Below are 25,324 nucleotides of genomic sequence, written 5' to 3' on the forward strand. Positions count from 1 at the left end.
AGGGCCCTAAAAACCTCTAAAATGCACCTAAATAGCTTTTCTGTTAACATTTTAGGTATATGGTTAAGGTCTGATATCTTGCAACCTCCCAAGCCTAGAAGCAAGTGCTGGGTCCCATTGGAAGCCTGGATTCTTCCCTTTCCAATGGCATAAAGTTATGCAGGGCTTCAAGATATCAAACCTTAAGCCTGTCACTGGAGCAGGATTGAGTACTGCCTGTCCTGGATCAATAGCAGGTAATTTTTAAAGGGGAAGTTCCACATTTGGGAGAAAGGAGGAAACATGTTTATGGCAGGTTTATTTATTCTTTAAATTGGCACTTGTGAAGTTGTTCAGAGATTTGGAATGTCCGGATGTGTCTACATGAGATGGACTAGAGGGCAGAGAGCATGAGCTGGTCAAAAGTGCATGATCAAGTATACAACCAGGTAATGAATATTATTGGTTCTGCAATCAATCATATGTATATCACCACTACATATGTGGCATTTTAGGCTATTTACAATAGGACAGAATTGCCCCAAGCATACTTTGAGCAAACACTGATTTGTAGAGGTCTGAATTGACCTCCCTTATAGTTTCTGAATACTGTTTCTTTTACATGGATGAAAGTGTGAGACCCAACATTAACAAACTAGGCTGCAATATAATAGAAATATGGCCTCCCCCCATTTTCCAAAAAACAAAAAAAAGCTAAGTCGTAGGTGCACACAAAACTAGCTAACAATGTTAGGGTAATGAATGGTTGTGCTACTGAAATAAAGTAACTTTCTAAGTATGCGAAGAAATTTAACACACTATATTTTAAATACTGACTAAGTATTACTAGGAAAATTCATATGAAATATAAAATGGAAACCTTTTCAATGCTGAAAAGAATAAATAAGCAAAAAATTAAGGAGCGAAAATGGCTCCTAGAATTGATAACAAATATTGCAAGATGAGACTGGAAAATCTTTTTGATATAGAAGAGGCAAGAGGGGTGCCAGAGTGTTACTAAGGGCTTGTCTACACTTACATTTTATAGCACTCTAACTTTCTAGCTCAGGGGTGTGAAAAATCACCCCCCTGAGCACAGCAAGTTTGTGTGCTTTAAAGCGCTAGTGTGGACAGGCCCTGAGCGCTGGGAGCCACACTCCCAGTGTTCGGAGCTATTCTCCTCACGGAGGTGGATTACCAGGAGCACTGGGAGACCTCTCTCCCAGCACTTAGGCATGACCACACTCACGCTTCAAAGCACTGCTGCAGGAGCGCTCCCGCAGCAGCGCTTTGAAGTTTCCAGTGGAGACGTAGCCTTAAAAACACTCTGATGTGCTCTATCACGCCAATGCACCTTCAGCAAGCAACAAAACCATAAACCTATTCAAAGACATTTTATTGTAGTATTGTGACAGACTGAAACAGCACTAAGCCACACAGATTGGTTCCTATATTTTCCCCTCTCTGCTTTTAGCCCCAGGGCATAGCCAACTTCCCAGTGACCTTCTGCTAGCATATCAGTCTTCTGGGGCCCCAGGCAGACATTAGAGCAGGCTGCTTTATTCTGTTCCAGGGAAGCAGATCAGGGAAGAATTGCTCTAAGATAGAGGGAGTGTAAAGACAGTGTGTACCTCTTCTTCAGCTCAGCCAAGCACATCTCAGTTGTAGCTGAGGATCAGGCCCAAGGTCTTTCATGACACTAGAATGTCCTACCACCAGGTTTTCTTTGCTTTATATCTAGCTCTGTAATCAACAGGTTAATGCTAACTGCCAAGATAAAACACACTTTATAGAATTCTCATTTGCTTACAACAACACATTCAGTAAATAAAACTTGGTTTCATTCGCATTCACTTCTAAGGTACATAATCCAGCGCCAACCAAAACACTCATGTTTGAAAAAGGAATCAGGATATCAGAATGCACACAGTACGACAGCAAGTCTATGGAGACGTTAGTCACTTTTTGGACTTGAAAAACGGCGGCCGCTTCGGGAGGTTTGAATAACCTCCTGTGTTATTACTGACCTCCTCTCCCTCCTTTCACACTCCATGATCAAAACAACCTACTTTTCTCTCTCTCTCTCTCTCACACACACACACGTTTGTACCTTTTTGTCCTAGCTAAAAGGAAATTAGCCCTGAGTCAATTAAACACTCTCAGACACACAAGCAAAAAAAAAAAAAAAAAAAGCCATTTCCAATGCCCATTTAGATTTAAAAGTACATGTTGCAATCTTTTTGCTAACTAGTCAAGAGAACAGGCTACAGTAAGCAGCAGTCATATCAGTTTAAGTTGAAGAAAAGCAGCTGCTACTGTGCATTAAACCAATTTCCAGGCCAATTCAAAATGAGGTAACTCAGTAGAGCGTCTTCCTTTTTCCTTCTACAGGAAATGTTAGAGACTGCTTGAAAAGGTTTTCTACATTTACCTTACAGAGGTAGTTCCCTATAATGGACAGAGGTTAACAGTAGAACGTCTTGTTTTATTACAGGATACACCCCTGTTATTGGAAGGAAACCTCTTAAAATCTATTTCCATGTTTTCAACTCTCTTTAAATTAACAAAGAAACCAGGTTATACTTCCTAAATTGACTAAAATTGATAAATAGCAGCAGATGTCAGTATGGAGAGCTTAAAGTTTTTAGAACGATAAAAGGCACACTTGTAACACAGGGCTTGTTTTCACTGCACTGTTAGCTAGAGCTATAACTTGAGTGTTACCCAACAGACTCCACTGACCCCCAAAAGTCTCTAGCTCAAGTTAAATGGTACTTTAAACATGAGCTAGCTGGTCCATCAATGCAGCGGGATGAAGCCCAGATTCTGCTGCCACTCGAGCCAGTAGCACAGTGGGTATGCAGTCAATTTGTGCTACTGATACAAGCACTGTCCAGATCAAGAATCATTTTGCAGTGTGAATGCTCTTTCTCCACTAGGCTAACATGACGCGAGAGGCGTTAACTCCAGTGTAGGTACCTCAAGCTAAGCCTGCAGTGTAGACAAGTCCAGGAACATGCTACATGACTCTGAAAGGGTCTAGTCCTGGCCTCCACAGACCTTTCCACGTAAGCAATATGGGAAGGAGCCAGGCAGCTATGGTTTCACTAGCTCTCAATATTAAGGAGAGAGGACAGCGCTTTCCAGGGCTGGAAATGGTAGGCATTCTGAAAGTGTTAAATATGAAAATAGGAAAGAGTTACATACATTTAAAACAAAACAAAACAAAACAAACAAACAGAAAATAGGACTAGCTTAAAAACAAAGGCCCAGTTCCCCCAGGGTATGGGAATACTTTAGTTCAACTCCCCCAGTGCAAAACTGCCTTAAAGCAAGAGGCTACTCCCAGCTCAAGGGATCCCTAAGTGTTGGGGAACTACCACAGTAGCACCTACACCACTCCCTCCTTGTGACTGTATGGTGAAAGAGGGTGTAGCTGGAGTGTCCTTGCACCCCAACGATTCCTGGCTGATGTAATGGCCCCTTTGGGCTAATGCCTAATGGCATAAGATACAAATTAGAGTAGTCTTCGGGCTGCTCTAGCTTGTGCCTGGAACTCCATGGGCAAAAAGCTGCCCCAAGATCAAGCAACTGCAAGGTTGCTTAAAGCCACTTGCACACACACTTTCCTGAACTGCACTAAGTGTTCTTTGGTCAGACACCAGGGTATGGCTCTAACAAAGAAACTAACCAAGGGTTATAATATAAAACAAAAAGTCAGACAAACATACAAAAACCCAGTAAACTGTTAGAAACAAGTAAACAAAAATGCAAATTGGCATGAGTTAAAAAACAAAGGCAAACAAGTAAAAGCTAAAAAAAAAACATACAAGGATTAACAAAAGGGAACGCTAGAACTGGAAGAGGAAGTCTTGGGTTTGCATACCTCCTCCCACCACCCTTTTCTGTAGATATGTATTTTGTCTATTAAGATTTCAGTCCTGCAAGGTGCTGAGTGAACTCAAAAACTAGTGAGCCCTTAAAGTCTGATCCAGCATATACTTACTATTAGGTATAGTGCTTATTTCCATGAGTGGCCTGGCTGATTTCCATAACCATTATACTTGGTAGTAAGCATTTGCAGGATCAAACCCTCAGACAGTAAACATCTGAACATTACATAATATTTACTCAATGCAACTAAGCTCATCTTTACTGGCGAGACAAGTATAAAATGATACTACAATATGAGAAATATTTGAGAATAATGAATTAAAGGGATGGAGGGAATAAAGGCAAGATCCTGAAAACCCTTGATCACTCACACAACTACTCCTATTTAAATCAGTGGGATCAGCTGCCCAAGGAAAGACTACTCATGTGAATAAATGCTTGCAGATTTGGGCCCTGAGTGAGCTGCTGTTTGAGTCCTTTGGATTCTAGCTTAACAGAGTCGGAAAGCATTGCTTCTCTTGGGCCAGAGCTGTGATTCATGTTGGCATGGATCAAAAACACCACAGTTGACTGCAAAGGTTCCCAGGGTTTTTGGCCAGCTTTTTATGACTGCACAGCAGCACCTTTCTTTTGAGTGGAAACATAACATTTAACTTGTAAAGGAAATCTCTTTCTAAACTAGATTCTTGCCTCAAGTAACTTTAGTTCTTCACAATATCTTTGTCTCTAGGCTTTGGAGAGATGGAGTAGGCACCTAATTAGCTAGAAAGGAAATAAAAAAAATCTTCAAGGAACTGTACAATGGCAGGACAAGGCTGATTCACAAGCAGAGAAACTGGAACATATGCTTTTTTTAAGTGTAAAAGCAAGTGCTACGTCTGACTTCCATTAGAAAAACTTCTATTCATTTCCCTTGCCCAAAATATAAGGAAACCCATTTCATTTTTTTAAACCATACAGCAACATTTGGAAAGTTTTGTTTCCCTCCATTTAAAACAAAATAAATTACTAAAATATGATGGCAGCCCATCAGCTAACGTTCTAGTTTCAGCTATGTGATGTTACAAAACATTTACAATAAAGGGAATGGATAATTGGATGATGTATTATGTTAGCAGCTGCTTTAAGATCTACTTTAAACACGAATAACAACTTAATAGCAGTGTAGCAGTAAAAGCAAATGTGACAGATGTTGGATGTCCTCTCTGCAGTGTGTCAATCCTGTGACAGATGTATATTTTAGATTATTAATTGTATCATGATAGCACCACAAGACCCCTGTTTAGGAAGCAGGACCCTATTGTTCTAAGCACTGTACAAATATATATTAAAACATGGTCCATGACATAGGGACCTTTTCATTTTAATCAAAACCAATCAAGGGCATGTGCAGGACTTTAAATTTGATTGCTTTTGGAGGGGCACGTTAAACACATACAAGTGAAAAGGACGGACGGACGGACGGACGGACGGACGCACGCACACACACACACACACCCTCCCTCCCCTCCTCCTCCTCCCCCCCCCCTCCCCCCCGGCAGGGACACCCAGTAGCGCAGAGGCAGCAGCATTCTCTGTGTCCCTGCAGCCTTGGGAGGGAGGAAGCAGCAGGACTGCTGGCTGAGCTCCTCCTCCTCCCATCCCTACAGCTGCTGCTTCTTCTTCCCTGCTGCTGCAGTCCCAGCACTGCAACCTGGTTTGCAGACCACCTAGTGAAGTGGTTCAGGGGATGGAGACAGAGGCAACACCTGGGACTCCAGCAGCAAGGAAGAAGCAGCAACAGCTTTAGGGGTTAGGGGAGGAGGACTCAGCCGGCAGTCAGCTGCCCACTGCTTCCTCCCTCCCGGGCTGCAGGGACACATGGAGAATTTGGTGTGGGGGGCCTTGCCCCTGTTTGCCCATTCTTGTGCATGCCCCTGTAACCAATTCTGTTTATTACAAAAATCTTGATTATTTTTGTGTTAACTAGCCTTCACAAAGACAAACATACAGATAATAACACTATCAAAAGATTCACATTTAGAACCATTTCCTACATTGTTCGTTAAGCACTAACCTTGGCCATTGGGGACTATTCGATTGGCTAGCCCCAAACTCATATGCTTCTTGTGCACCAACAGGACGACCAGTTAGAATGAGATCTAAGGCTCGTGAGAGACCAATCAGTCGAGGGTAGCCGTACAGTGCCACCATCATCAGTGGAACACCTGTGAAAAACCAAAACACAGGATTAAAAGAAAACCCAAACTGTTATATTATTTTAAAAACAATTTTTTTGGCCTAATCCTGCATGACTTTACTCAAGTGAGTATTCTAAGCTGCTTCTTTGCATTTACTTAATGTAACACAAAAGGACTATTTCATTAGTAAGGTTTGCGGATTCTGCCCTTTAATTTCACAACTGAAAGACAGTTATCTAAAACTGTAAGTGCAATTTGATCTACCCTGAAAAGTGACTCTAAAACAGCACTCCTGGCTTCCATATTTTTCCTTGACGATTTCTGTATCAAATGCGCTCAACTTTACAAGTAAAAAGGTTTTTTTTTTGTTTTTTTTTTTTTTTGGGTATATGTCAGCTCTGCAAACTGCCTAGTCTCTGAGAATCAAGCTAGGCTCTTTCCTACTATAGCTTCATCACTAATAAATATGCTTTTATAGACCAAATTATGCCCTTGGTGGCACCCGTGTAAACCTGGTGCCTTTCGTGAGGTTGCACAGTTGTTACTGGATGGGCCTCTAATTTAAGTCCTGATTGGACCATAATTTAGTAAACAGTTCTCTTGCTGCACAAGGAGTACAAAAATCCAGCTCACTCTCTTTTAGCTCTGTTGACTCTGCAGAGATCTCAGAAGTCAAGAGTAATATTTGTCACAGAACAAATGTGACTAAGCACAGGGAGCAGATTTACTTTTACAAATCACTTTTCAGAGCAGACCTGCACTTAAAGAAGTGATTTAATGTTGTTTACCTGTTCATCAGAAATGTGCTGATATTGTCAGGAACAATTCCCAAAGACCAGTGTTGAAAGATTTGCTTTTATACAGAAGCTATGTGACTAAGGCCCAGATCTACAAAGGGACTTAGGCATTATGACACTGAACATCATAATCCCTAACTTTTAGGAAAAACCACAGGACCCACCCTACTATTTATAAAGCTGACTTAGGTGCCTAAGCTCTCTATACAATGAACAAAAAGAGAGACAGATACGTAAAACTGAGACCCACAAAGCCAGCGAGACAAGGAGCTGCTTAAGTTAGCCAATGCAACATGCTGACCAGAGCGGGGTGTACTAAGCCCTGCCCCTCTCACAGAGATAAGCACCTAAGTCTGGGCTGCATTGGGTTCCTAGCTCTGTTTGCAATCCATGAACCATGGGAAGATAGATATTTGAATGCCTAAGTGGTGTGCAGAACCCAAACAAAACATCTGGGAGGGGGGGGAGAGAGGAGAGAACCTTCATTATAACCTTTGGCCTAGTGGATAGAGTATTCACCCTGGATATGTGAAATCCCCAGTTCAAGTTCCTCCTCCCCCTGGATGTAGAATATTCTGAGGTGGGGGTTCCTTCACTTGCCTATTGCTCTTGTTCTACTTTAATTAAATATTAATTGGGTCAGCGGAAGCGTTAGAATGACTCTATAGCCTAGGGCTCTCACCTGAAAAGTGGTCAATGCCTGTTCAAATCTCTTCTACCCCTCAGGAGGAGGTGGTATTTGAACCAGGGATCTTCTACATCCTGGGTGAATAGCCTAACCCCTAGGCTAAAGGTTGTAAGGGAGGGCCTCCCCAACCTCCTGCTGTTTTTTCTGAACTCCTGTGAGGGGCCCAATCCAGTAGACAGCCTCTGAGCATTGCTATCGGATCAAGCCCCCAGACATGACGTAGGCAGCCGAACACCTATCTTCCCTGGTTTGTGAATTGCTCTTGGAGGTGTTATAATTCTTGATGTCTGATTTATGTCCATTTATTCTTTTACGTAGAGACTATCCAGTTTGACCAATGTACATGGCAGAGGGGCATTGCTGGCACATATCACATTGGTAGATGTGCAGGTGAACGAGCCTCTGATCGTGTGGCTGATGTGATTAGGCCCTATGATGGTGTCTGACAGCCCCCCAACCTGAAGCAAACACTCACCAGCAACCACACACCACACAACAAAAACACTAACCCAGGAACCTATCCTTGCAACAAAGCCCGTTGCCAACTGTGTCCACATATCTATTCAGGGGACACCATCATAGGACCTAATCACATCAGCCACACGATCAGAGGCTTGTTCACCTGCACATCTACCAATGTGATATATGCCATCATGTGCCAGCAATGCCCCTCTGCCATGTACATTGGTTAAACTGGACAGTTTCTACATAAAAGAATGAATGGACACAAATCAGACATCAAGAATTATAACATTCAAAAACCAGTCGGAGAACACTTCTATCTCTTTGGTCACTCGATTACAGACCTAAAAGTGGCAATTCTTCAACAAAAAAACTTCAAAAACAGACTCCAACGAGAGACTGCTGAATTGGAATTAATTTGCAAACTGGATACAATTAACTTTGGCTTGAATAAAGACTGGGAGTGGATGGGTCACTACATAAAGTAAAAACTATTTCCCCATGTTTATTCTCCCCCCTCACCCCCCACTGTTCCTCAGACGTTCTTGTCAACGGCTGGAAATGGCTCACCTTGATTATCACTACAAAAGGCTTTTTCCCCCCAGCTCTCCTGCTGGTAATAGTTCACCTTAAGTGATCACTCTCGTTACAGTGTGTATGATAACACCCATTGTTTCATGTTCTTTATGTATATAGATCTCCCCACTGTATTTTCCACTGCATGCATCCGATGAAGTGAGCTGTAGCTCACGAAAGCTTATGCTCAAATAAATTTGTTAGTCTCTAAAGGTGCCACAAGTACTCCTTTACTTTTTTAGTAAAAGCTTTGTTACCCGGCATGTTGGGGGTATGGGGGGTGCCAGTAAATCAAAAATTCTGGTTCACTAAGAGGGAGGGAATTTGGGTGTGGGAGGGGGCTGAGGGTTGGGGCACAGAAGAGGGTGCTGGGCGTGGGCTCTGGGAGGAAGTTTGGGTGCGGGAAGGGGCTTGGGGAAGGGGGTTCAGGCACAAGAGAAGTTTCGGGGTGCCTGATCCAGGCGGTGCTCACCTCTGGCAGCTCCCTGCAAGCGGTGACATGTCCCTGCTGCTCCTAAGCAGAGGCACAACTAGGCAGCTCTGCGTGCTACCTCCACCTGCAGGCGTTGCTCCCATAGCTCCTATTGGCCGTAGTTCCCGACCAATGGGAGCTGCGGCACCAGTGCTCGAGGCAGGGGCAGCGCATGGAGCCCCCATTCCTCCGCCTAGGGGCAGCAAGGACATGTCACCGCTTCCAGGGAGCCATGGAGAACCAGGTAGGGAGCCTGCTGGCCCCATGCCAACCGGACTATATTCTGGACTTTCAGTGAATATCAGAAATGCCGGTTTATAGAGCTTTCCGGTTGGTAAAATGCCAGATAACACAGCTTTTACTGTACTCTGGATAATTACAAACAGAAAGCCACCTGCCACTCCAAAACTCCCAAATGCAGCTTGATTAGGAGGGTAATTATATATATTGTTAGAATTAGAACACTATTCATGTTCTTACATGGCCCCTCCATCACCATTGTAACGGAGGCCAGGTCTACACTAAAAAGTTAGGTTGTCCCAGCTCCTTCACTCAGAGATGTGAAAAATCCACATCCTTGAGTGGCACAGTTAAGTCAACCTTACCCCCAGCCTACACAGCATGGGTCAACAGAAGAATTCCTCTGTCAGCCTAGCTACCGCCTCTCTGGGATGTAGATAAACTGTGCCGATGGGAGAACCCCTCCCATCAGCATAGGTAGTGTCTATACTGAAGTGCTGCAGCTGTGCCACTGTAGCATTTCCAGTGGAGACAAGCCCTGAGTCTCACAAACATTAATGAAATTATCTTCAAAACACCCATGTGAGGCAGAAAAGAATTGTTATCTCTATTTTACAGAGGGGGAACTGAGACACAGGAAGATTAAGTAGTGTGCTACAGCATGGCCACAGGGCAGCAGGAGAGTGTTAGAAGGGAGCCTTATTCCCTGCAGAAGGAAGAAAGTTTGCTATAAATTAATTAAAGCACCTGAAGCTAGTCACATGAAAAAAAACCCCTGCTTCAATCAGACAAGAGGAGAAGTTGAAACAGAGTGGATTGGTGTTGAAGCAGAGAGTAGTTTGGAGGGAAGCAGAGGAGAGTTTGGAGAAGTGCTGCAGTGGGCTAAGAAGACCAAGACCCTAGGTAAAGGGACAGCTGGTTTGTGCAGAGGGAGGGTAGGAAGCCCCACAAGCTGAAGGGCAGGAGAGGGAAGTAGCCTAGGGGAAGGAACCACTAGTTCTAGTAGTTTATTGCTATCCCTGGGCTGGGACCCAGAGTAGAAGGTGGGCCTGGGTTCCTCCCTCCCCACTACCCTCCTCTAGGACACTAGTGGGGCAGTTAATAACCTAGTTCAGGGGCAAGAAACAGTACCTGATTTCCCCCCCCCCCCCCGAAGAGAAAGCATGAGACCCATCATAGTAGTGCTGGCAATTTGCCACAGTAACTTGTCCAAGATCACACAGGAAGTCTGTGGCAGAGTTAAGAATTGAATGCAGGTTCTCCAAATCTCATACCAGTACCCTAACCATAAGTCTATTCTTCTTCCATAACTGGGTGCTCTCCCCTAACAGGTTTAAGATATAACAGGATGTTGCCATATGAATTTATTTCTATGAAAGGTTTTTAAAAATAGTCACATTTAGCTCAGACATCACCACGCTATTTCTTCATGGAGATGCTCTAAACTGGTTTAATAAAAATCAGTCATGATCTGAAACGAACTAAAAGGGAAATTTGTTCCCAGATCTTTACAGCTACCATGTGGATAAGTGGTCAGGATCAAAGGATAGATTATATGACAACAGCAGCACATAAAGCAGATTTTAAGAGTGGTGGCTTCTCTTTAAAGATGAACCACTCGCTCATTTTTAAAAAAAAAAAAAAAAGCACCACATGAAGCACTGTGTTCAAGTATTTAAAATGGGCCAAACTACAATAAGCATAATACTGCAGCAGATGTTAAAGAAGCATGGTGCAAGTGTGTTGCATTCCCCAGACATTCTTAGCACTGCTTCTTCTCTCACAGCAAGGGCCAACAAACTATTAGGGTAAACCATGCTATTACAAACGATAGTTTGCATGCACCTTGTTCAACAACTTGCTTTACAAATAGGCCTGTCTGTTGAATATACTAGAATGTCAACAGTGAAATCTACAGCTACTTCAAACAAACCATCAGGGCTATGAAAATCCCAGTTGCAGCACGTCCACTATCTGCAAGAATTTTAGCACAAGTTGTGCATGAGTCAACCAGAACTCAAGTAAGTGAGAACAGTAGAGTCACTGCAGCTGTTAAGGACTGAAGTTTAGTATTCCCTCTCCCTGCCATACCCCACAAGTCAGAGGAACTTTCTGATTGTAATAAGAAGTTATTACTTTGGAGGTATGTCTACACTGCACACTCCTTTCAGCTACCTGTAGATTACCTACACTACATATCCCCCTAGTAGGGGTATAAATAGCAGCACAGACAGTGAGGCACTGCTAAGGTGAGTAAAGACGTGCCTGAACCCTGCAGGTATGTACCCTACATTCAAGACTCTCTACGTGCCCAAGCAGTGCTTCCCTCATCTACTCTGCTATCTTTAGCAGTGCAGTGCTTGCTGCTGGAGTCTTTTCCCTGAGCTTTTCCTCACTGCCTTCCCCTGGCTGAGCCTTTCATGTGTATCTACACTCCGCAGCATGGATGCGGCTTGCTTTTCACTGCAGCATGTAGCTACATATACCCTATATGCTGCTGCAAGTGGTGTGCATAGTAGACAACGCCTGAGCATCTCAAAATATAGTTAAAAGACTTATAAAGTTTCCCATTAAATTCTTGAGATGGCAGGGACCTTCTTGGAAATAGGCTATTAGAGGCATCTCATAAGTCATCTGTACAACTCTAGGTTTCAGATTCGCAAAAAGAAAAGGAGTACTTGTGGCACCTTAGAGACTAACAAATTTATTTGAGCATAAGCTTTCATGAGCTACAGCTCACTTCATTGGATGCATTCGGTGGAAAATACAGTCACACTCTTCTATCTAAATACAGTACAACTCTAGCTATAGATTGGTAGAGGCTGAAAGTTACTATCATTGTTGGCAGCCTCACTCCAGTTCCTGGTGAAAAGGTCTCCACATCACAAAAACAGCTACCATGTTTTGCAGCCTTTGCAGAGAGGCCAAGGATCTGAATGGCCACGGAAACTCAATTACCCCAACATCAAAAAGCCTGGAAATGAACAAGCAGGGATCCAGTCAGTTCCCTGCTGCCACAGGATCCTTCAGCACTCACTAGCACACCACTCTAGTAAGGTACTAATCCTGAAACAATTAGGTTACATCTACACTATAGCACTTACCGCAATTTAGCTGCATTGTGGCTGAGATTCTCTAAGATGATGGGCAAGAGCTCTCCCATCAGCTTAATAACTCCTGCCTCTAGGAGAGGCAGTAGCTATGTCAGTGGGAGAAGCTCTCCCATCAACATAGCGCTGTCTACACCAGCGCTTAGGTCAGTGTAACTTACATCGCTTAGGGGTGTGAATAATCCACACCCCCTGAGCAACGTAAATTATACCAAAGTTACCTATGGTGTAGACAAGGTCTTTCTTTTGCTTAACTTTATTATTATGGAGTAGTCTCACTGAAATCAACAGAACTGCTCTTGGTAGTAAAGTAAAGCACATGTAATTGTTTGCAGCTGCACAGTGTGCACCTCATCTAACTTTTTAACTTTGTAAACCTTTTTAGGCATCTTCCCTGCCTCCCAGGCCTAGAAAAAAGTGCCTCTCCTCAACAAGGCCAACAAAACAAAATTTGGAAAAAAGATTTGATAAATTTATTAAATTTCCCAGGAAAACCTCTCCCTAAGACTGATGTGGTATGTGAAATTTCAGGGTAATTTATTTGTTTGTTTCTTATATAGGGCTTATAATGAGAAGCGAGCTTTCATTTTAGCTATGGAGGAGCTATCATTATCCTTCAGACTAACTAGAAAAATATTTCAAAGCTCTACTTCATACCTTTATTCCACACTCTATCTAAATACATTGGGGAAAAAAAAAAAACTTACTTTATTAGCAGGAAAACAAAAATCTTAAATTTAACAAATGTTTTATCAGCAGTAACTACAGTAGATATTTATGGCTTTATTAAAATTTAAAATATTCATAATGATTTACATAAATGAACACAACAACAGCCATACTGGGTCAGACCAGAGGTCCATCTAGCCCAGTATCCTGTCTTCTGAGTGTGGCCAATGCCAGGTACCCCAGAGGGAATGAACACAACAGGTAATCATCAAATGATCCATCTCCTGTTGCCCATTCCCAGCTTCTGGCAAACAGAGGCTAAGGACACCATCCCTGCCCATCTTGGCTAATAGCCATTGATGGACCTAACCTCCATGAATTTATCTAGTTCTTTTTTGAACCCTGTTATAGTCTTGGCCTTCACAACATCCTCTGACAAAGTGTTTCACAGGTTGACTGTGCATTATGTGAAGAAATACCTTTACTCTGATATAACGTGACCTGAAATGACACTAATTCGGATATAACACGGTAAAGCAGCGCTCTGGGGGGCAGGGCTGTGCACTTCAGCAGACCGGCGCGTCAGCGTGTCTGGCTCCGACACGCTGCTCTGAGCGGTGCGTTAAGGTATTGGGCAGGGGCTGAGGGGTTGGATAAGGGGCAGAGGGTCTCGGGGGGCGGTTGGATAGTTTGGAGGTTCTGGGGGCAGGGTGGTTAGGGGATGGGAAACAGGAGCATTGAATAGGGCGTGGGAGTCCCGGGGGGCCTATCAGGGGGCAGGGGTGTGGATAGGGGTCAGGGCAGTCAGGGGACAGGGAGCGGGGCGGGGGGCTGGATGAGTCAGGGGTTCTGAGGGGTCAGTCGGGGCGGGAAGTGACTTAATGGAAATGCTCAAGGCCAAAGCAAGTTCAATATAACGTGGTTTTCACCTATGATGCGGTAAGATTTTTTTGGCTCCCGAGGACCACGTTATATTGGGGTAGAGGTGTACTTCCTTTTTGTTTATTTTAAACCTGTTGCCTATTGATTTCATTTGGTGATCCCTAGTTCTTGTGTTATGAGAAGAAGTAAATAACACTTACTCACTTTCTCCACACTAGTCATGATTTTATAGACCTCTATCATATCCCCTCTCAGTCGGGGGCCACTCCGCTTGTGTGTGCTGCAGCTCCTGGAAGCAGCGGCATGTTCCTCCTGCAGCTCCTATGCGTAGGGGTAGCCAGAGGGCTCTGCACGCTGCCCGAGCTCCAAGTGCCGCCCCCACACCTCCATTGGCAGGGAATTGCGGCCAATGGGAGCTGTAGGGGCAGCGCCTACGGACAGGGCAGCGCACAGAGCTGCCTGGCCACGTCTCTGCATAGAAACCAGAGAGGGGGACATGCTGCTGCTTCCAGGAGCTGCTTGAGGCAAGCGCTGCCTGGAGCCTGAACCCCCTCCATGCTCAAACCCCTACCCCAGCCCTGATTCCCCTCCACCCTCCAAACCCCTCAATCCCAGCCTGGCGCACCCTCCTGTACCCCAAACCTCTCATCCCCAGCCCCACCCCAGAGCTAGCACCCCCAGCCAGAGCCCTCACCCCCCCATGCCCCAACCCTGCACCAGCCCCAATCCCCCTCCTGCCCTCTGAACCCCTCAATCCCAGCATGGAGCACCCTCCTGTACCCCAAACCCCTCATCCCTACCCCAGAGCCCACACCTCCAGCCAGAGCCCTCATCCCCCACCCCACCCCTCTGCCCCAGTCCAGAGCCCCCTCAACTTATTTCTGGCCCCACCCCAGAGCCCGCACCCTTGCCCAGAGACCTCACCTTCTCCTGCACCCCAACCCCAATTTCGTGAGCATTCATGACCTGCCATACAATTTCCATACCCAGATGTGGCCCTCAAGCCAAAAAGTTTGCCCAACCCTGGTGTAGACACTACCTTCACCAACGGGAGGGATTCTCCTGTCAGTGTAGGTAATCCACCTCCCCAAGAGACAGTAACTAGGTCAACAGCAGAATTCTTCTGTCTGCCTAGTACAGTCTACACTGGGGGTTAGGTCTGCTTAACTACATCACTTAGGGATGTGGATTTGTCACACCCCTAAGCAGCATAGCTATGGCGATGTAAATTCTCAGTGAGGATGAGCCCTTAGTTGGCTAGCAGGCTTCTAATTTCCAAACTTGCCTGTAACATTTGGCTATAAAGAAAGCAGACAAAGCAGCAAAGAGAAAGAGCGAGAGAGATCAGGGCCTAATTCTCAGATCAATCTGTAACCATGTGCCTGCAAACTGTATGCATACAAACCAGAAAATTGTGGGTCTATGTACCCAATTCACATATACCGAGATAGGTTTCGCACTTGCAAGAACTGGGAGAGCAATTCTAAAGACTTTTTTTTTTTTTTTTTAAATCTGGTCTCTGCTATCTCTGTAGAGATTTTGTATGAAAACATACCAAAGCGTCTGCAGAACACTCCAAAAATGGTACTCTGCTCCACAACACGCAGGTCAGCCAAAAGAGAGAGCTCAAGACCCCCGGCCACTGCATAGCCACTTACTGCAGCAATCACTGGTTTGGAAAACTTTATTCGGGAAGGACCCTATCAAAATAAAAGATATAATACATTCATACCACAGTATACATACCAAAGACCCAATCCTGCAAACACTGTTGGGTGTAGTGCTTAATATAGGATGGAGGTTTTTTGACTTCAGCAGGACTATGCCTTGTAATAAGTGTTTACAGGATTGGACCATATCTAGGATGGTTGCAACCAGCACATCAGCTAATGCACCCACATATACTAACTTCAATTTATTATCTTGGTTTTGCTGTGATCAATTTACATTTTTATGAATACAGTCTACTTGGTTTATTCGGGATTGCTTTACTGGGATATATCCCTGGGTACCTAATTAGCCTAATGAGACTGAATGACAATGATTGCTGTTTAATCAGGACAGCAGTAGGAAAAAATAATAAGACATTTATCCAGTTCCAGTGAGTTAAACTAGTGTTAAAGCAGATGTTCACAGTAGTGAAATTCTAAGCTTCCATCACAGAAGTTGCACTGTATAGATTATGTAAAGAAACAAACCAAATGATGACTTCAGATACATCTGTACAACTCCAGGGTCTTCCAAACTTTACTTTAAATTTGAGCATGGACCACTGAGGCATAATCTGAAGGCAAAAAGGTTATACAGGTGCAGCCAAGGGTACAATTTGGCTAACAGAGCCTTTATTACTGGTTATGATGTACAAAGTAGAAAGAACCCAGTTACACTTTCCGAGCCCATGTTGAATTTTTAGTGCTGACCATATGAAAGACATTTTACTTATCAGCTGAGCAAGTTTTGATATCGGGGAGACACCGTACACATCGAAGGAAGGAAATTCACTTTTTAAAGAAGGCATTGCATCCTTGATTTGTTTCCAATGTGTTCAAATTTCATGATATACACTGCAATCATAACTGAATGCCATAATTATGCATATTAGGACTGTATTAAGGATCAAGCATCAGTAATTTAAAGTAGTAGTCAGTATGCTAACAGACCAAAGGCAACCCACAGCTGTTAGCGTTAATACAAAGGCATGCCTCTGAGAGACTATTGGGCTCAGCAAGTGAAAGACACAGGACTGCATACTGTGACCTATAGCTTCATGGCTGTCTATTAAAAATATACTGCACTTAAACCACATCTTTCATCAGAGGACCTCAAACTCCTTTAGAAGGGCTAAAAAGTTTTGTTATTTACATTATAACCTGGAGAAACTGAGGCACAGTTAAATAAGCTATTCGTCCACTCAAATTACCACTCTTTCATGAACACAACAATTCAAACAGCAGGATTATTTTGCTTGTATATGTTGAGTCTCAGACAAGAGTCTCAAAAACACTTTAGAATAACTTTCAGGAAGTTATTGAGTTATACACCCTCATCTGTCAAAACGCTAAATAAATTTACAGCTATGAGAAGCAGCAGCAAAATTCAGACAGGAATATGCACTACTCTATCCAGTGAGACTGACACCTTGTTTTCATCTCAACTGGAGAAGCTTAGTGACTTTATTGACCCTCACTCTATCTAAGATAAGAACAAAACTGAAAATGTACGGTGAATGAATTCTGATACCCAAGTATCTAATTCAACGTTTTGTTTTCTGAGACTACTGTTTTTATCAACATGTCACCATTAATGTACTTCTGGTGAACGTGCTGTATATGGAAACATATGAATCTCTCAGTGCCCATATAAAGTGATGTTCAAAGCATTGAGCACAGCTACCTAACATACTGGAAAAAAAAGCACTTGCCTAACACCTCCACCTTACAAGTGGTCTGTCTTTAGCAAGCTTCCCCAGTGAACCTGAAGTTCTTATGCTTTCATATGTACCTCTCCTACATTGCCAGCCACAGCAAGTACGAATATAAAGATACTCATTTTTAGGAAGCAGAAAGATTCTTCTAACTTCATAATCAGTCTGTTTCTGAGCAAAACAGTGAACTCCTGCACCAAAGTCTTCATGGTAGAGATATCATGCAAATTGAGAATGACTGCAGTCATATTAACATTGGTGAAAATCCTGCTTTCCAGATGTGACTCAGATACCTACATATGACACTGGGCCAAAGTTTTCTTTACCACTCAACTTAAAGAAAAAATATGATATACCATGTTGGAAAATAGTTAATAGATTTGGATCCTGTCTATCCCTCAACAGTTTATTACATTTTCATTTGAACTACAAATGACCCTGTGCCACAATCATGTAATTCACATTTATATAAACAGAGGGTACAGTATATATAATTTCCAAGATGCCTAGGATGTGATGCATCATAACTAAACTCCTACTTTTCCTTTGGGGAAACAATTCCATTTGTTTTTAGTTAACTTCAAAGAGGACAAGTACATTTTCCTCTTTTTGTGTCTGCAAGTTAACAGAAATTTGTCACTTGTTTCCATAAATCAGGATTTTAAAGTTTCCTGTCTGTTAAAAACAAAACAGCCGTCTCTCACACATATATAGCAAAACAACTGAAACACAATGATCTGGTCCTGCAGCAATTTCAAGCCACGAAAATTGACTTTAGTTTCACTGAATTGCCCAAAACCTCTCCACGCTGCACAGTTCTATTTCCAAGTACATACCATGGGACCAGGACCTTTGGTGACATCTTGTTCCAATTTGATTGAGGTTGGGTTGTGGGACAGCTCTTTCAAATCATAACCAGCGCAGAAATTACCTCCTACAAAACACCGTGAAAATTAGATTCCACAGCGATGAATCCAGGAAAGCACCAGTGTGGGGTCAGTGGAGCTCCAACTATTCACATTTTTTCCTTGAGGTTTGTCCAAGAGCTGCTTTTGGGGTGGCTCAAGGGACCATTTTCTTTTATTCAGAAGCTTATTTAACCCTGAAAGTCTTGTTGAGAGTCTGCATCAGACAATTTTTACACACATCTAAGGAATAGATCTGGATCAGAAAATGTATACATGTATCTCAGACAAACATTTCTATATTTGTCCATTCATTTAGCGACAGCAGCATTTTGCTACAATGTGACTTTCAAATGGGACTATTGATAGTGAAAGTGTAGCCACACCTACTGTCAAAGGTGCATGAAAATTTCCATTGTCAAGGGGTCATTTTCAGCTCCTTACCCAGTGAAGCTGGTTTCAGGGCACATTACGCCAGACCAAAGTGGTGTATAATGTATAGTAGATCCATCCAGTTTTATGTGAGAGATTTAGGCCCAGATCCACAAAGGTATTTAGCCCCTTAACTTCCACTAATTTCAATAGAAGTTAGGAGCCTAAACAGCTTTCTGGATCTAGGTTCTTAATTTATTCTACCTTTTAAATTTTTCTGATTCATTTTGAAGTTAATATTATTAAGTGTAAGACTTAACTGAGTTCTGGTCTATAACTAGGGCTCCTATATCCTAGGGTGATAACAATTATAATTATTTTTTTGTATTATTATTACTGACACAGGGCCAGATCTTCAGCTGACATAAATTGGTATAGCTTAATTGAAATCAGTGTAGTTGTACCAATTTATACCAGCTGAAGATCTGACTCATCAATTTTAAATTACATTTCAAAAGGAAGTAACACTTCCATTACACCTGTCTTTTTTCAGTTGTATAAAGGTAAGTCAATGAAGACAAAGGATCTGATTCTCATTTATAATCCGATCCTTTTTCATCACTCTGGCAGCACAATAGGGCCTTGAAGTGGGCTTAAAACATATCTAAGACAGTATAAGGAAGTTGTATGATATTCTAAGAAAATTGCAAAACAATGTAAGGCCCAACAGGACCCACTGCCTGAAAGGCTATAACATGCCAAATGTGTCCATAAGATTGTCTTTTTTAAAGTACATTGACCTATTTGTTTGAAAGCTCGTGGGTGTCATATTTTAAAACATGAAATCTAACACATCCACAAAAGAAGGCAGAGTAAAAAATTGTCCAGGCAACCTTAATTTCACCATCCCATTGTTTCTATTGACTACACTACATCTTAACTGGGTACTGTTGAGTCACATCACTAATAAGGGGGAAAGACTCTCTAATAGTATAAGTTGGTTCTCCAAATGGTTTATTTCCTCCATAGAGGCACATTATTAAGCTCATGTTATCAATACATGGGATGTGGAATCCATGAAACATAGACTTAGAAAGCTTTAGTGTGCATTTCAACATCCATCCCAAGCAAACAGTTCTTTTTTAAGTGTTGGGCTAACATCACCAACTCAGGACCATATCCTCATCCGGTCCTCCATTAATGTCAATGAAGCTACACCAATATTCAGCAGTTGAGGATCTGGCCCTCAGGTTTGTGTACCGAGATCTGAATTTAAAATCTGAAGCAACAAGGAGGAAGAGGGAGACTATGAGCGTGTAGAGAGAGAAACTTGTCAGAGAACTTCATTTACTGATAGATCAGCCTTTTTTCTCTTTAAGGGGATCACTTCCACAGATCTCATCTGTTATCAACAGTAAAGCAACACAGTGAGAGAATGGACACAGATGTTCTGAAATGCTCTGTGGAAGAAAGTGTCCATGCCAGGCAGCAATGCTTGCAGAAAGGGAGAGTCTAGGTAGCAGGCCACCTCATTCAAAGGGGCTATGATAATTCAAATAATAACCATCATAGTCAGAGATAACATCTCACATGAGCAGCAGACCACAATTTGGGAATGTAGGCTACAAGTAGCTGATCCGATTGATGAAAAAAGAACAGATTTAGGGTGAGGTGGAAGTCTCTCTTTACTTTATGAAGAATGATTTCACCAATGGACAAATGATGCCAGGAAAAGAAAGCAGATAAAGGGCTTAATTGTGCCTTATCGGCACAGCCCTGCATTGGGAAGGCATTGCAGAGCCACACTGCCCCAGAGAGAACACACGAGGTATTCTGCCTCCGAGAAAACATTCTTCCTGTGTATACAGAGATAGCATGTACGCTGCTATAGGGAGCTCCCCTAGTCAGTGTGAAGGGATACAGTCATGACCCTGCCTAGTCCCTGTGCCCTCTGGGGCACCATCTACACGGTGAGTAAGGAGGGAGCAATCTTATCACTCCCCTAAGCACAAGGAGTGCAATTCAGGTTGGGCCTTACAAGGGTAGTGGAGGAGTGGGGAGAGGATATTTGTGGCCTCACCCATACTGTGCACTCAAATAAGGCTGGGCAGAATTTTCCCTTTAATTTTGAGATGATTTTGTTGGAACTCCAAAACTTCCTTGGTAAAGAATCTGGAAGGAAGAGGGTGGGGAAAAAAATAGGAAACAGTGTGACAATCTCTTGAGAACATGCAATAATCTAATTGAACAAGAAGATCCAAGGTAGCGTTTCCCTTACAAGAAAGGCTGCATGACAGCAGTTAACGCAGAAGCCTGAAAGGAGGAAAATATAGTAACTCGGGATGAAAGTTAGTTCCCAAGGAAGAATTAGACACCTGACAAATGAATATGGAGAAGCTCTCATGAAAGCTGTTACTGTGAGATACGAGACAGGAGGAGTCACTGAATGTGGAAAGCCAACAACTACTGTATAAACACATATTGCTATCCAAAATGCAGACTGAGCTATGTTTAGAAGATAACTGAGAATGATATTTTCATAAGTGCTAAATTCACCTAGGAGTTACACAACACACTGACACAAAATTAAATTCTCTCTTCATTCAAGTCAGTTGTGTGACTGAGATGAAGGAAATACCAAGTCTAGAAATCTAAAAGAAATCCATGTCAGAAAATGAACTCTTGGGAGAAAAGTTTCATACAGGTTTGAATCAAACAATCCATGTTCTGGTTAAGGAAATCTCCCAAATCACTGCTGTAAAAGCATGACCCTGAGTATGAATTAAAGCCCTATCTACAAAAGCCAGATAACAGTGTTTAACAGCTGTGGTTAAGCAGGTTTTAAAAATGGTTGTGGCTGAACTGGGCTATAAGCCAGTTTGGCTAGCCAGTGTGGACCTGACCCAATTATGCTAAAACTAGGTTAAAACATATGTTCTAGCCACAACCTCTAAAGTTTCTGTAAGATTCCTCCAAGGGATGCTGCAAAACCTATTTCTGTTTTATGTTCCAAATCATTAGTCAGTGCAATAGCATGTAATAGTGGGTATTAAATACTCTTAACATAAACCAAACGAGTGTCATTAGCTCTCCAACACTTTATCCAATAAAATAGTTTGCGACGCTGTGTAAGTTAAAGCATCTCCATGACAATTTTCAAAACACATTTAATATTGGGGAGATTAATATAAATAAGTGCAAAGTAATTTTGTTTTGAAAATTAACCTCTGTTAATGGGAATGAGGAACAAGAACAACTATGCTATTAATGCTGAAAGAAACCCTGTGCTCTCTGACAAACATGAGAAAAGGTCTCCCAAAACTAAATCTTTTGTGAATGAGACATGAGGACAGCTTTCTGCAGTGCAGTATGACACAAGTTATTGCACTCAGGGCTATATTAATACAGTAGGCTTTACAGTTTACTAGTATAGTCCTGTTTGCATCTCAGTTTTCAAACAGACAAGAGAAAACATCAAGTTACTTCACAATACAACCTCAGCTTTTACCTATAACAGATCAAAGTTCCTTGGGGAAAAGAGATGGGGATACTGGTGGCGTTCACTATTCCAGAAATGGACTTTTACGAAAAAAAATCTCTACCCTGCACCAACTCTCCTGGTCTTAGTTATATTGGGGCAGAGGGCAGGAGAGAGAAGAAGATTCTCTCACAGATGTGGGCAGCAACTAAACTACTTCTTGGGCATGACTGTAATCTCAAAGCTACAATAACTTCTGCAGCACAAACTCCCTTAAGAAGGCCCAGTAGATTCGTGTAGCCAGGGATCAACTAGCAAACCTCCTACTCCTCCCCTATAGGCTGAGGCACAGTGTGCTTCCAAGAAGATGGGCTTTGTAAGGCACAAGAGGTTCACTTCCACGGCATGGAGCCCAGCCCCGCTCCAGCCCTGGGGAACCACGCAAGTCCCACTGCAGGCAAGCCATTCTACCTCCTCAAAGGAGTGTGTGGGGAAGAATTTGCCTTTATGTCATGTAATACAATACGTGTTATACCTATATTTAAATCTGAGGTTCTGTGAAGAGCAGCGAGGCCATCTTATCTTACATAGGTGCCCAGAGGCCACAAGTTGCATGTTTAAACCATTTGGGCTGTGGCAAGACTAGACAGTGGTATCATATGCTAGCTGAGATTATGAAATAGCTTCTTAAAAAGTAAACATAGAAATAAAAATCTTCTGATGGTGAAAGAAAATGAAAAGATTGGTCTTTTGGCACTGAAGATCCTGGTCTAGTATCAGCATTGCACTGACTTTTTAGTAACCCTCCATATTCTCTTCCTTTGCAGATGCCAATTTTATGATTAAACACTGAATAAAGGCTGCATTCTATATGGATGTGTCATTTAAAAGAAAGTGAAGACAAAGTAAACAAGAATTCATTTCCAGGGTTCTCACTGGTGCATGCCAAAAACCTATTCGCTCTTCCACCCCCTCCACTTCCTTATCACTGAAAGTATGCCTCCTCCACACAGCTACCCGCAGCAGAAAGAGTGAATTCAGACCATTTCTTGCATGACTGAGGTATCGTTTCTTCAGAGTTCTGGAAGTAGTAGAAAGCACTGCTGCTCACTGCTCCTCCACAATGAAAATCAAAACATTGAAACCCACCACATTTACTTTAATATTCAACTGTACGACGTACTGACATCCCTTGCCATCTCTAAAACATAAAAGGCCACAGACCAAGAACCTCCCTGATACAGTTCAACAGATGGAACCACTGTACTAGGCTGCAAAATTCAATGTTCTAATTCTCTCTGTTAAGTCAGTTAGGCTGGCATAAATAACCCATGCATATGTCCTGGGGATATAAAGCTTTAAAATATACACACAACTTTCCTTTTTTAGTCTACAACAATTTCTGTAATTTTCCCAGGACTTCAGTAATACCACTGACTCCAGCCTAGCACCTCTTTTCTATTTGAATAAGAACTGTCATGTATTAATATTAAGAATGTATTAGTTTTGTTAGCATGTATTCGGCTTCATAATACTTAATACCTACAGAATGATCATCAGTCTGGAGACAGGGGACAGAAAAAAAATCCCCCCAAAACCCCTAGGCTGAAGTTTTCAAAAGTGACTTGTGATTCTGGGTGCCCAAACTGCAATACTTTAAAGGGGCCTGATTTTCAGAAAGCAGCTCAGCACTTTCTGAAAGCTAAGTCCCTTTATGGTATCTCAATTTTGGGCTCACAAAGTTTGAAGCACCAATAATAGTAATAATCACAAGTCGCTTTTGAAAATCTTGTTTTTTCAGAAGACACCAGAAAGACAAGGAATATAAGTGTTTGCCGGTAATACATGGTAGCGCCCAGTGATCAGACAGTCATTGCTTTTGTGCTGATACTTGGTTTGGGAGTTAGGATGCTGAGTGAGAGGAATCATATAAAGGCAGACCGAGAAGTCAGAAGAGTGAGGCTAGAGAAACTATGAGATGTATGAACAGAGCCAATAATCCAAAGTCATACACACTGTAACCCTACTGAAATCAGTGAAGTTACACCAGGGGTAGATTTGGCCCAGTGAGTTTTTCTTGTAGTGAACAACAGAGACTGTTCTTGTATAATGGGTAGGTGAGTCTGTTCTTGCTGAACCTTACACACCTAAGAGCTCAATCACTACATATCCTGGCATAAATTAAATAAATACCACAGAGAAGTCCACAAGCCCAGTTGCCTTTGATAACTCGTTCCCAGCGGAAGACTGAGGCCTGGTCTATACTGTGGGGGGGAATCGACCTAAGTTACACAATTTCAGCTACATGAATAACATAGCTGAAGTCGACGTACTTAGATCGACTTACCGGGTGTCTTCACCACGGTGAGTCAACTACTGCCACTCCCCCATCAACTCCACCTGCGTCTCTTGCAGTAGTGGAGAACAGCAGTCGACTGGAGAGCGCTCGGGGGGGGGGGGTCCAGTTATCATGTCTAGACTAGACGCGATAAATCGACCCCTGCTGGATCGATTGCTGCCCGCCGATCCGGCAGGCAGTGTAGACGTATTCCGAATGTCACTGATTAAAAACTTAGTGGATCTGGGCCAGAGATGATAAATTAAATTAAATAAAATACAAACGAATGAACTCAGCCACTAAATCCTATTATAGGCCCATGTCAAAGTGAAGGCTGATCTAATTTTACAAGAGGAACTCTGCTCTAGAAAACTACCTGCTTGGTTTGGAAAAGTGTGGGAATCTCCAAATACAAAACTCTAATGGCAGGTTGGGTACTTGACTTGTTTCTCCCCTGAGAAAAATAAATGTCTTCTCTCAAAAACGAGACACTGTTTTTATTTGGCTTTTTTTCCAGTTTAAAAACAAAACAAACAAACAAACAGGCCTTACTTGTTGGGCCTGGATTTTAAAGTGTTTTGCATTTTGTTTGTTTGTTTGTTTGTTTTTTTAAGGAACACGACCTAGAAATGAATTAATTTGCATCAATGATATCTAAAATCTCACAATTTTAAATGGTTACAACTTTAGAGCCTTGGGTGCTGAGCTATTTATATAATAAGATACACATGCATGTGTGCATTTTAAACTAAAATAGTTAACTAGAGCAAAATAGACAGCGTAGATTTGATTTAATCAAATTGACGTTACCTCTGGAGACACAAATCCACAGTTTGAGAAATGCAAAACAAACTAAGC

General features: G+C 42.4%; 1 protein-coding gene across 1 annotated transcript in view; it reads right to left on the reverse strand.

Moving 5' to 3' along the window:
• The window catches only part of LOC119850471 (mevalonyl-coenzyme A hydratase sidH-like), a 36,143-nt gene that overhangs the window by 3,823 nt on the left and 6,996 nt on the right, over positions 1-25,324 (reverse strand). The window contains 4 exon segments of the mRNA XM_038388504.2: positions 5,930-5,963; positions 5,965-6,080; positions 15,505-15,649; positions 18,210-18,307. Coding sequence (XP_038244432.1) covers positions 5,930-5,963; positions 5,965-6,080; positions 15,505-15,649; positions 18,210-18,307 — 393 coding nt within the window.

The sequence above is a fragment of the Dermochelys coriacea genome, chromosome 2 (genome assembly GCF_009764565.3).
Source record: "Dermochelys coriacea isolate rDerCor1 chromosome 2, rDerCor1.pri.v4, whole genome shotgun sequence".
Classification (NCBI taxonomy): Eukaryota; Metazoa; Chordata; order Testudines; family Dermochelyidae; genus Dermochelys; species Dermochelys coriacea.